The 13461-nt window shown below is 41.8% G+C and overlaps 1 protein-coding gene across 1 annotated transcript in view; it reads left to right on the top strand.

Moving 5' to 3' along the window:
• TOR (target of rapamycin) overlaps nucleotides 1–13461 on the top strand; it is a 165008-nt gene that overhangs the window by 30429 nt on the left and 121118 nt on the right. The window contains exons 16-28 of the mRNA XM_087690407.1: nucleotides 4511–4613; nucleotides 4737–4931; nucleotides 5161–5250; nucleotides 5426–5461; nucleotides 5601–5699; nucleotides 5804–5902; nucleotides 6286–6448; nucleotides 6543–6676; nucleotides 9479–9531; nucleotides 9718–9841; nucleotides 9943–10143; nucleotides 10248–10400; nucleotides 10488–10640. Coding sequence (XP_087546533.1) covers nucleotides 4511–4613; nucleotides 4737–4931; nucleotides 5161–5250; nucleotides 5426–5461; nucleotides 5601–5699; nucleotides 5804–5902; nucleotides 6286–6448; nucleotides 6543–6676; nucleotides 9479–9531; nucleotides 9718–9841; nucleotides 9943–10143; nucleotides 10248–10400; nucleotides 10488–10640 — 1603 coding nt within the window. The remainder of the gene's footprint in view (nucleotides 1–4510; nucleotides 4614–4736; nucleotides 4932–5160; nucleotides 5251–5425; nucleotides 5462–5600; nucleotides 5700–5803; nucleotides 5903–6285; nucleotides 6449–6542; nucleotides 6677–9478; nucleotides 9532–9717; nucleotides 9842–9942; nucleotides 10144–10247; nucleotides 10401–10487; nucleotides 10641–13461) is intronic.

The following is a 13461-nucleotide window of genomic DNA, read 5'->3' as shown; positions in this document are numbered from 1 at the left end:
GTTGGAGAGAAGTGTTTTTAGTGTATTCAGCCTGCAAGAGAGAGGGAGGAGATGTTGCTGGTTTGATTTGCAGCCATTGGAGGACCTTTTGAGGCAGCCAGGGGCAGGAGAAGACCAATCAACAGCAAATGACAGTATCTACAGGCTATTGAGACAAGGCAGTAGCAGTAAATGACTGATTTTCTTCAGTTCTTTGCATCTAGCTATTGAGATAGGGCAGTAGTAGTAAATGACAGATTTTCTACAGTTTTTCACGAAGAAAGTCTGAATTTTCTTTCTCCTCAGCATTCTCTCTCATCTCCCAGCCTTTCTATAGTCTTGCTCCAAAGATTGCAGCATTGAGATTACCAGAGGTTGAGAAATTTCAGATTTCTTTGTTGCAAACCCTATTCTGCAGTAGAAATTAGGGTTTAGCAGCAACCTTAGGAAGCGTGCGAGAAATTGAAAGCTCCAAGACTAGGATTCAATAGGGCTGAAGCTGTTTCTAGCCTATTCAAGTGGAGGGACCAGCAAATAATTGAATTTGGGGCATTTTCCATCTCCATCAAAGTAGATGAAGGCCAATTGATTGCCTGAATCAAGGGGCAAATCAGATGAAAGACTTGCTGGTCATTTTGGACAGCAAGGGAAGTTGGAATACCGAAAGGGATTGGGGGAATCCGATTGTACATCAACTTCTTCAATAATTAAGTGAAATAAATACCGAAAGGGGCGCCGGTTTTGGGGCCAACAGGGTGTCCAATGTCGAAGATTATATGGTAAAGTGTGTATTTCGGTTTTGTGAAATTTTACACAGATACTTGTCAAAAGATGACGTACCAGCGAGACAGTAGGGTTTGCGGGAGGAACACGGAGTGAACTCGGCAAACATGGAGAAGAGAAGAGAAGAGAGAAGAAAACTCTGATGAATGGAATGATGAAGTTCTGAAGTGAATGTGATATAAGGGACCAAGGATATGCTATAGCACAAGGAAGATGATGAAGATAGCCATGAACCACGAACCGCAATGTCCTCTTGAAGGGGTGTGAGGGTAGTGGAGAGGTTGGAGAGAAGAGGTGACGGACTGAATGAATTAGCCGTGAGGAATGAATGAGAGAGTGGCCTATAAATAGGCACAGTCAGTCTAGGATGGCGCATCTTTTTGGGACTGCAAACCCTAAATGCAAAATGCAGAAACGCAAAAATGCAAACTGTGGGTAAAGGGTTTCTCAACACCCCCTCTCAGGCCCAAAAAGGGGAACAAGAGAAGAGTGAGGTGGAGATGCAATGCGACATACTGAAGAATGCTCATGCAGCAGGTGCCACTTGGACAATGTCCCTCGTAGGAAAATTGTTCACTTGTCCAAGCGCCCTAGTACAAAGATGATGAAAACATGCAATGCAGAGGAGGAGGAAGATGTAGAGGATCCTTAAGATCTAAGATTTCCACCTGAAAGGTAACCTATAGTAAAGAATAGTAGACAGAGTGAATTGGAGAGCCCAAAACTCAACCTCGGGAGAGAAGCCACTGGCTCTATGCATCCATGTTGGAAGGAATACGAAGGTCTCATCACCAAGACGCGGCGGAACCTCCGAGGTCCCGATCTAGGTGGTACATGAAGATCTTGGATATCAGTAGAAGAGATGACTGGTCGAAGACAGCCACCCCAAGAAAGTAGAGGATGGGTGAAGAACTTCATGGGGAGTAGGTTCCCCCTCTGAGGTGGAAGGTGGAGGGGCTCCGCTGAAGTCGAAGTAGATACCCCCTCTGAGGGCAAAGAAATAACATCCTCCTCTGAAGTAGATAGGGAATCCAGAAACTCATGGATCATGGACTCCGAAATATTTGATGATGAAGGAAGTGCCGCCGGTCGTGCTGAAGAAGGTATCAGGGGTGTTGAAGAGCTCCCAAAGGTAGCCTCTCAAACCTGAGTAGTCGATGGTGGGGAAGGGTGGGGCTCAGAATGAGCAAGAGGTGGGCAATAGTCGTTGTCTCTCAGTGGAGCGGACTGGGTAGCCGAAGAAGAGGAAGGAGTTGAGCAGTCATTGTCTCTCAAAGGAGCGTATTGATGAGGAGACAGTGTCAGACAATCACCGTCTCTCGATGGAGTGGACTGCAGATCCGTAGGTCGTGGAAGCCACTGTACCTAGAAATAAGGGGGAGAAGACTGCCGCTGGCATTGTGACGATCTCCAGGAGATCATAGAGCCAATCGATCCTCCATGTGCTCGAAAGGACTTAGTGCGCATCGGATGCGTCTTATTGCCTTGAGCATAGTACTCTAATAGCCGATGCAGAACGTTTTTTGTGGCCCAGAAAGGAAAGGTGGCACAAGGAGTGCCTGGTGGAAGACGCATGTAGTCCGGAGGGGTGGGGAGCAAAGGTCGATTTCGATAGTCTTTGGTGGGATGACCGTTTGTGTTGCAGTAGGAACACCCAGTAGAAGGGCAATCTGTCGGGGGAGATGCCATGGTACCGGTGTCCTTGTTGAAGAAGGAAGAGGTTAGCAACCATGAACCACGAATCGCAATGTCCGCCTCAAGGGGTGGGAGGGTAGTGGAAGGGCTGGAAGTGAGCTGCCAGTGGGAGGAGAATGCGACCAATAGTAAGAGGTTGCAACCAATAGCAAAACGTAGGCGAAGAGAGAGACTAAAAACGCAGGCAACAGGTGAGAGAAAGACTAGAAACGGAGGCAGGACGGCCTGCAAGAGAGAGAAAGACTAAAACGCAGACAGGACAGCCTGCAAGAGAGAGAAAAACTAAAAACGCAGGTAGCACGACTGTGATGACGTGGCAGGCTGTACGGTAGTAGGTTTGCACAGGAACAGCAGTCGCTTGGTTGGAATCAGCTCCAAACTGCGTGAAGAGGGCTGAAAATCAGGCGCCAACTGATGGAGACAGCAATGGACAGCTTCGGCTGAGATATCCTCCCCGAATTGGGTGTGAGCAGCAAGCTAAAACACGTGAAGTATGCAAAAACGAGATTTTGATGCAGTGGAATAAGAAGAGAAGTGGATGCTGAACCCGCCACCGTTCTTTGACTTCACTGGAGTGGAGGACCTTTGCCGTTGTTTGAGCAGATCCAGCTCTGATACCATGTCAAAAGATGATGTACCAGCGAGACAGTAGGGTTTGCGGGGAGGAACACGGAGTGAACTCGGCAAACATGGAGAAGAGAAGAGAAGAGAAGAGAGAAGAAAACTTTGATGAATGGAATGATGAAGTTTTGAATCATGGAGTGAATGTTTGGAGGTTTTATCTTTTGTCTTGGGTTCTTCATTTTTGACCAATGCTAGAATGATTATGAAGCTATGTGTCCCAATTTTAAAGATATTGTGTCTTGCTGATAGAGAGGGTGCCACGATGGGATTGATGTATGAGCTCATCAATCTCATGATAGAAAAGATTGAAAGGCTTCAGTATTAATGCTTCCAAGCGACAACAACTTAGGGCACTTTGTGTAGTCCGATGGAACATGATGCACTGTCTATTGCATGCTGTTGCTTTTGTGGTTCATCCTTTTTGGAGAGCAAAGATCCTGATAGTGACAAGGAAGTGAGTAAGGGCTGGATGGATATGGTGAGCGTGTTACAAACTATGATTAGTGCTTAGGGGAGTTATATATTGATTGGATAAGTATAAGTTTTAGTTGATTGCATTTGCATTGCGAAGGATGAGAAGAGGATGCATCAAGGCGTAAAATGGTGGGAAACCTTTGGGGCGGAGACACCAAATTTACAGTGCTTGGCACTTAGGATATTGTCCCAAGGCACTTGTGCTTCACCATATGAGAGAAATTGGAGCAATATTTTTCTCATTCATATCAAGAAAAGAAACAAGTTTAAACCAAAGAATATAGAGAAGCTTGTTTTTATACACACCAATTAGTGTCTCATGAGAAAGTTGAAAGAAGGATAGAATTGATAGAGGTGGCCTTGGAAATGTTGAACAAGGAACATGATGATGAAAGGCTGCTTGCTTTGTAGGAAATGAGAGGAACATGATGAAAATTCAGCTCTTGTGATAGTAGGTGCGTCTAGTGTTGGTGCTTCTAGTGTGCCACAAGATGAGGTGGAGGATGAAGATGAGGATAAGGAAAATGATGAGCTTCGGTCTGGAGATGAACACAAGTCATCTTGAGTAGCACAACAAGTCTACAATCTTTAGTCTTGACAATTGACGCTTCAGTCTCGAGTGTAGAGTCCAGAGTACTACGATGTAATATGAGTCATGCATTTTGTGATCTTAGTGGGCTGATTATAATTTATGAGTCATGAGTCATGACATTTTGTGATCCTAATGAGCTGATTATAATCTCAAAATTCATACAGTCCTCTTGTCGAATTTCAATATCATTATTATATTTTCCTAGTTTTTAAAGAAAAAAAATAGGGAATGTATGATTGAGTTTGGGGATCTGATTCATATTCAGTCGTACTTTCATACTGGTACATGTATGGAAGGATGTAACTCATGTTATCCACCATGGCAATGGTTCATCATTCTATCAGAATTTTTGGTCTTGTGCAGATATGTTGTCCTTCCTTACAAGGACTACCCTGAATTACTTGGGTTGTTGTTACGGCTCTTGAATGGAGATCTTGCTTGGTCCACAAGAAGAGAGGTTCTTAAGGTATTTAAAGTGCTTAATCGTAATGTTCTCTCCATCTTGTGTGTGAAAGTGTTCTTTTAGTTTCATAAATCAACATGTAGTGCGACATGATTCTGCTTGGGAAATGTTGTCATTTATTCTCAGGTTCTAGGAATACTGGGTGCACTTGATCCCCATATGCACAAACGAAATCAGCAATCACTTCAAGGAGGTCATGGTGAAGGTCTTCATACTGCAGCTGCAGATGGTCGTCCACAAGTTCATTCCATGGAAGAGCTTCCTTTAGATGTGTGGCCTTCAGGAGGACTGTTCATAACCTCAGAAGACTACTACTCGACGGTATTATCCTTTTTTTTCCAGAGAAAATAAAATTCTATTAAGAACACCTTGGAGAAAATCTCAAATAGTAGCTAAGTACCATCACAGATACAATGGTTTTGTGAACAACCAATCCAGTGGGATGTAATGCCAAACCATTTGATATTATCTTTTGTTTGCAATGTGAATACTTGATAATGCCTAATTCGAGCCTGCTTATGCTTATTGATCTGCCAAAGCTTTCTTTCAGGTAGCTATACATGCACTGATGCGCATTCTAAAGGACCCCCAGTCAAGCTATCACCAGAAGGTGGTGGGGTCTCTTATGTTTATCTTTAAGGTACACCTACAATCTCGTGGACCGGTGGTGTTTGCTTTTGAAATGAATTGTATATGTGGATGGATTAGAAGCGCTAGAATGATGCTTATTTAATGGTTTAACCTGAAACATACTTGGTTTTTACTTCTGGGCTTATTTTTTTGAGTTGACTGATTCTTTGATATTCTTATTTCAGTCAATGGGACTTGGTTGTGTTCCTTACTTACCAAAGGTGGGTTTATGAAATGGGTGTATGTTCACAAACAACTAAGCAGAATGTCTAAACAAGTTTTGCTCCTTATCTCGGAAGTTCAAAAAGATAAGTGAAACAGTCAATGACATGCTTGTACACTACATATATTGCTCCACAGGTTATGCCAGACCTTTTCATCACTCTTCGAACTTGTGATGAGAGTTTACGAGAGTTCATATTTTGGCAGCTTGCATTACTTGTTTCCATTGTTAAGCAGGTGCCTATTTTACTTCATAGAAGCATGGGCATACTCTAGGAGTTGGTGTTGTCCATCTAAAGGCTAAGTTCTCAAAGTGCAAGTTTTCATGTTTCACTGTGCAGCATATTCGGAAATATTTACCAGAGATGCTTTCACTTATTACAGACTTTTGGTCTACTTTGCTTCTCCCGGCAGCTAACCGTCCTGGTAGTGGGTCTCCGGTAAATTTTCCTTTTCTCTCCGCTTATGCCTTTTTATGATTGAGTCCATGTATAAGACTCTCATCCCTTCAGCCAGTTATGTGTGACATATAACCTGCTAGTAGAACCCTTCAGCTGGCAATGAATAGATTGTACCCTTCAGTAATGGTATAACCAGCCTATACCTTTCAATAATAATGGTATAAAAAGGTATAAGCTGGTTATACCTTTCAATAGAATGGTATCCCTTTAGCAAAAAAATTGTGAGTTCTACCGGCAGGTCATATTTCTGATAGGGTATGCAGCCATGTGCATTTGTTTCATTTTATCATTCTTATTTGTGTGCTTATTTCATCCTCTATCAATAACATTGTTGCTTATGTATTTTGCTAATGTACACACAGATCTTAAATTTGCTGGAGCAGCTGTGCAAAGCTCTCAATGATGAGTTTCGGACATATTTGCCAGATATTCTGCCTCGATTTATACAAGTTTTAAATGATGCAGAGAGAAATAATGATTTTACATTTGTGCCTCCTGTATTGCACACATTGAAGGTTTTTGGAGGTATTTGTAGAAAATATTGCTTTCAGTAAGGTTTCCTTGTTCCCCCCTTCCCTTCCTTTTTTAAGGTTGTCTGAGCTTTGGTTTGTTTGTGAAGGCAATCTGGATGAGCACATGCATTTGTTATTTCCTGCTCTGCTTCGTCTCTTTCGACCGGATGTGTCAGTTGCCCCATTGGATATCAGACGTGCCACAATAAAGACTCTTACACGTTTGCTTCCAGTTGTCCAGGTATGCTGTTTCATTCTTATGAAGTTTGTGGATTTTGGAAAGGCTTACCTTATGTGATCATTAAGGAACACAGGCTATTTACACATGTCCCTTGTTATGAGGGGGGAAAGATCGTTCCAAAAAGGCACCCAAATTCGTCCACCAACTCACGGTACTTGACTGCAAGACCAGGGAAGAGGAGGCTGATTGGTTCATGAAGAAGGCTCTTCTTTCGCATGACAGGCCGTTCTCCACATCGTGGGGTACATACAGGGTACCCGTTCACATGGAATTTTGTATGGAGAGGGGGTGATCTTCTCAGCTTGGTCTGATTCAGACTGGGTCGACATTGAGATTCGCAGGTCGATCCCTCGATATGCTCTCCCCCTTGGATCTCACGCTATTTCTTGGAGCAGCAAGATGCAGCCTATCGTTGCTTTTTCTTTGATGGAGGGAGAGTATCGTGTATTGTGCTCTTCTGCTTAGGAGGCAGTTTGGTGTTGATATTTGTTTTACACAAGTGGGAGCTACTTTTCTTCAGGTCAACCACCACAGTGTTCTTGCCATTGCAAAGAACCCATGTTTTGTGCTTGCATGAAACAGCATGAGGTCCAATACCACTATGTCTGAGAGAGTGTTTTGAATGGAGAGCTGGGGCCAATCTACTCCTGTGAATGACAATGCAGCAGACATCTTCACGAAGGCTTTTCCATTGCCTTTTATGCTTCATCAATGTGCTTTCTTGGCCTTCAACCACTCTAAGGATTTGAGAGGGTGTTAGCAGTCAGTGTCTTTCTGCTGTCACCTTCTTGTGAGTTCCATTAGATCCTGACGTAGACATAAGAGCTCTGACGTTGTGTCATTTCATGCATTTGATAAGTGCTATCATTTGCTGCATTTCATCCCGTTTCTTTCATCATTTGTGGCCTGTTTTAGGGGCATCTTTGGGGCATTTGCCATGTGGCAGCTGGGGGCCCATTCTCAGCTTGCAGGTTGGCCAGTTTATACACGCACAATGGCATTTTATGCCAGTTGGCCAAGGATTTAATGGCACCAGCAGGTTAGTCCTATTAGGGCAGCAGTCGGCCAGTATACTCATCCTCTGCCTACATACTAGGCAGCCCACAGCAGTACCTCTTATTCAGCCTATCACCTTCATTCTCCTCATCATTGCCTGCATTCTTTACCATCAGCCTTTCATCTCGGCATCCTCACTGACATGCTTCAGTGTATATGCAGGGACTGTTTGTACTCAGCCATTTACTGCATTTCAGATCAGTCATTGTTCGCTCATCATACTTGCATTTTCTTCTGTCTCTCTCTCTCTCTCTGTCTCTCTCTGTCTCTCTCTGTCTCTCTCTGTCTCTATGTTCATTTGCTTTTGTACTACGCACTCACAAATTCTCCAATCCGGTCTCTTTCCTTTTGGATGCATACTTAGTCCCTGAAAAAGCACGCCACATGTAAATGCTGAAGGGATTGTTTAACACCATGCTTGGAGCTTATTTGCTTCTGTGACCTTACTTGCTTAATGCAGCCTTTAAGGCAGACATACATTGGTCATTTGTGACTAATTCGGTGTTTGTGCAGGCCTTCTAGGTTGCTTTGTCTCTGTTCCGGTTCAGTTTTTGGAATTTGTGTATGCTATAGATTTATGATGGCTTTGATTAAGCCGTGAAATCAGCAGTAAACATGCTGCATCTTGTGACACTCAAACTTCAGCTTCTTTTGACTCGAAGAGGTCTCGGAGATCCAGATCCATTGTTGATTTCTTAGGTGTAGCAGTCTGCAGTGACTTGCCCAGTGCTTGAAGAACGACGAAGGCCAGTCACAGTACTAGACATTTCCACTAGTCATAACCTCAGTATTCAGGAGGAATTGGAGTTGGAGTTTCTTGTCTTTGTACTAGCAGTTCTATTAGATTCCTTAATGACTCACTTATTAGTTTAGCACTTATAAATCACCAGCTGCTTCTGCAAAAATCCAGTGTCAGTTCTGTAGGATCATTGTAGTCAATGACAATTGGTATGCAGGATATTACGGTGGATGCTTACCATTACCAATTTTGTAGGTTGTAAAAGTATTCAGTTGAGTTCTCACCATGGACCAAACCAACTTGCTTGTTTTTTCAAGAAAATGAAATTTCTATTGATAATACCTGAAAGGAAATTCCCTTGAGGTAAAAGACAAAGTGCAAGGAACTTTATAAAGGAGTAGCTAAGTACATCACAAATACAATGCTTGTTTGAACAACCAATTTGATGGGCTATAGTGCGAGACCATTTGAGGGGCAGTATGGAAAAAGGTGCCAGAGTCCCAGGTCTGCAGGAAGGCCTTTTTCCTCCATATCCTCTTAGAGCTGACCTGTATCGTCTCCCATCTTCTGCGGAGAGTGTAGACGATTTGTGTCCAAATCCTTGAAAGAGTCTCTACTGTGGATACATCCTATTAATCAGCTCCCTCTATGACAATGTCCTTGGGTCCATTGTGCCAGTGAGTAATCTAGAGTGGAGATAACTGCTCAGATGCTGTAAAGCATCTTCCTATGATGCTTACTATTCTTGGTTCTGTCTATTGCACAAGTATTTATTCAGGTTTTCCACACATTCTTTCCTTCCTTTTCCTCATATACTCATCAACTTGATTATTGAGACAGGGCCTGAAAGATTATACGAAGGCTTTTTAGTAGAAGTTTCTAAAAGTGAATTTAATACTGGAATCTTTATTTTTTATGAATTCAGTAGCAGTTATCATTATTCTTATTTGTCCACACAGCCAAAAAGGTCTGGTGCTGCGAAGCTTCAAATTGTATGTTTTTGGCAGGTGTCTGGACACATTTCAAGTTTGATGCACTCACTAAAACAAGTTCTCGATGGGTATGCCTTGGACTGACATTTTACTAATGATTGGCAATGGTGGTTATAGTGTTTCAATGAAACTCTTATTGCCGTTAGGTTGACAATTGAAATTTATGTTTTTGAAGTCTTTTGTTCAGTATGGATTCATCACGATTCCGGAAAGTATGTATTTTAGACTGATTATATTATATATTCTATGTACAGGATGGTGGATGAGTTGCGGAAGGATGCAGTGGATGCCATTTGTGCTGTCACTGTAGCTTTGGGTGAGGATTTTGCATTTTTCCTTCCTTCAGTTCGCAAATCACTTCAACGACATCGTTTGCAGGTGGTCGACAGAGTTTAGCTTACCTAGATTTTATTTATGGAAGATCAAAAGAATGCTTGATTAAGATCTTTGTTGTATTTTTCTATGTTGCTGTCAAGCAGCATGCTCAATTCGATGCAATTGAAGGTCGGTTAAGAAGAAAAGAGCCTCTTTTCATTGACATGCAATCCAACGAGGTCACAGGCACAAATGTGATATCTATGGACTCTTCTGGCTCTGCTTCCAACGTCTCTCATGGTGTTGACTTGGAAGAGAGATATGATGATGCCATTGATCCATCATGGCAAATTAAGAATTTTAAGGTATGGTAGACAAAAGTTCAAATGACAATATGGATTTCCTCGTCATGAAGTGTTTTATTTTAGTATCTAAGCTCTGGAAAACTTATTCTACTGCTGGTCATAAGGTAAATGATGGGCGAATCAGAGCAGCTTGGGAGGCATCACAACGGAGCACTAAGGAAGACTGGGCTGAATGGATGCGCTATTTTAGTGTAGAACTTCTCAAAGAGTCGCCTTCTCCTGCCCTGCGGACTTGTGCTCGCTTAGCACAGTTACAGGTATGTCAGTTCAAGCGTGTAACAGTTCAGCGGATCAGCTGAATTCTGCTGTTAAGAAACTGAAGAATCGTGACTTTGTGCCCTCAGCCTGTTGTAGGACGGGAGTTGTTTGCGGCAGGATTTGTCAGTTGCTGGGCTCAACTGAATGAAGCTTATCAGCAGCAGCTTGTTCGAAGTCTTGAGATGGCTTTTTCATCATCCCACATTCCTCCAGAAATCCTAGGAACACTTCTGAATTTGGTAAGCTCTGAACAAATGTTTCTTCACTGTACCGGTGCATTAGCTAGATCACACAAAATGTGTCCACATTTCAGCTACGGTAGCTTATTTTACTTTTGGCACAGATGCATAACATTGCAAATTCACAGCTTTTCCTATGCTCACCAGTTTTAACATTGAATTTTGTATGTTGAGGTGAGTTCTAAAATGGTTTTATTTTGCAAATTGCTTGATTGAACTGGGGAACTTGTGCTGCATTCCACCTATGTTCTAGTTGTAATTTCTACAGTTCTTTTCCCCATACTTTGTACTCTCGACTGTATTTTATGCTCATCCTGCCATCTGACTGTTTGATCAAATTTCAAAGATGATGGAATTTGAGGTAAAAAACCAAGAAATCTGTTCGGGTGCTTATACTTCCTAACCCCATTGGCAACATTCAAATTTTATCAATTTCTTTTATTCCAATATATTCACTTGTATTATTCTTTGTTTCACCTCATTCGCACCCTCATTCTCTCCAACTTTCCTTGGTTTCAAAAATGACATTAATGTATTTCTAACACTTCCCTTTGAGTCTTTCTTTATCTGTCTTGTTTTGAGCAACTAAAATGGGAGACCCTTCACACAAAACCTTAGGGTTAAATTTTTTTTCTTGAAAATGAGCCAAATTTGCATTGGAAAGATAAAACTGTTTAAAGATGACTCCCAATTATCATGCAATTAACAGGTTGACTGCTTTTTAAGGATACTTATCACCACATTTGATTGTGGTTTTTATACATGAAGGTATGGATTGAACATCATTGAATAAGCATCATTAGACATTTTCATTAATAAAATTAGGGGTTGGTAATTCAAGCTCGTGACATGGACTCTGCAGCTTTGTGTGATTGCTTGGCACAAGCTACTAAGTAGAAATCATGGCAAGGGAAGTGAACTATAGCTGGCAGGTTTGGAAAATAAATCTTGCTGAGATCGTAGCAAGGGCAGTCCACTATAGCTGGCAGGTTGTGAAAGGAAGATAACAACCTGTTACTGGTATGACTGTTGGGAGTGGCCATACTGTTTTTAAGTTGGGTTAATTTTTCAGTGTAGAGCTGTTTCAAGAGGTGTAGCTTTGTGTGATTGGTTGAAGCCACCTAATAGAAAATTTGGCAAGGGCAGGCAGATTGGGTAAATAAATATATTGCAAATAGGCTAATAATCATTCTAATGCAGATAAACTATTTAAATATGAAAGACCTCAACTTTTAAATGACATCAATTCCCCAAAATCTCTTCCAGCAAGTGTTTTTCTGTTGCGGATGAGGACTTCATGACTCCGTTTGCTGACAGTGATGACTTCTAGAGAGTCCAATGCAAGAGCCTATAATAATTAGCCTTTCTTAGTTCGAGATCTCTTTCTATATATTGGTTGCAAGAGTAACCTCTCAAAGGTTACAGTTCCACCTGCATCTAAGACATATACGGTGTATCGGTATGTCTTGTATATCGCCTAGCTTACAAATGACTGCGTACTTCATTATAGTGTTTATATCTGCCATCATTCTGGTTCAGCATACGTTTGAGGCTGTTTTTGTGTTCGTTCCAATCACCAGGCTTGTAAAATCTTGATAGTCCTATCTTATACACTTAGACATGGCTATGGGCACATATCACAAAGATTTGGGAATGGGGATGAAATGCATTTCAGTTTCTAAAAATTTATGGTAGTTTGTGGAAATGGAGATCGTCAGCAAGGGCCATTTTATTCCTAGAGAATTTATTTTCTGTGTCAATGTGAGTGTTTACATGGCTTCTTATTACTAGCCCCAAGGAAAAATATTTCCATTGTATGTCAAAGTAGTTGCATTAAGCTTTATATGCATTTATGTTGATTCTTATAATCAAGTTATCATATAGATTGTTAAATTATCACCTCCTTTGTAGTGTACCATTTTAGAAACATAATTTCCATGTGAGTGTTGCAACAGGAGTCAGCGGTTGCAGTTTTAGTGTAGGCTGCCCCTTCATCCTTATCTGCTGTTGGTGCTGTCAGATTGCTGCATTCTTGGATAAGAATGGAGACCCGGAGATAAATATTTGCTGTTCAAATTGGAAGGGTTTAACCTTGTTGAGTCCCCAAGTCTCTCAAACTTTAAAGACTATCCCTTCTGTACATTAATTAATAGAGGAAGAGTGATTGCAGGAAAAAGAAAATGTATGTGTCATTTATCCGTCTCCCAAAATCACGTAGCCCAAGTCGTGATGAGGTTGGTTGGTAACATTTGAACGGCAATTCTATGGAATAAAGGGCAATGCCACCTGCAGAGGCTTGGGCCCACTAACAGAGTGGCTTAGGAACGATGCAAATGCAGCTTGTTACCAACAAGGGAGTGGCTCTCTGATGGGACTGAAAGGCTGTGACAACACAGAGAATAGTCCTCTTGAGGTTTTGGGTGCCAATAGTTACAGTTGTGGGTGGCATTCAGTTTTCAGTTGCTTCCCAAGCATTTGATCTTGTGGAGGGGCCAGGTGCAGCTTCTGTTCCCTACTTGATGGTGGTGGATGCACCCTCTAGTGTTGAAATTAGCAATTACAAAAACAAGTATGCCCATTTGTGCCATCTTTTTATTTACATTCACTTGTTATACCTCTCTGAAACTGCTTTAATGTCAGAAGGTTTATGGACTTGAAGGACACTGAATTAACTTGGTGCTTTCTGCAACTTTGTAAATGTCAAAAGGCTTATGGTTTGGAGTCGTTTCCACCTTTTTGGAGGATTCTGTTAGTGCATGATGTATGAAGGTTGTACCATACTATGTTGATAGATAGTATGCCCTGTGCCTGCAAGTAGCAT

Source organism: Lygodium microphyllum, chromosome 2 (assembly GCF_053477565.2).
Source record: "Lygodium microphyllum isolate KBCC chromosome 2, Lygodium_microphyllum_v1.1.10, whole genome shotgun sequence".
Lineage (NCBI taxonomy): Eukaryota > Viridiplantae > Streptophyta > Polypodiopsida > Schizaeales > Lygodiaceae > Lygodium > Lygodium microphyllum.
The sequence above is the reverse complement of the archived record's forward strand: the minus strand, read 5'-3'. Positions and strand labels throughout refer to the sequence as shown.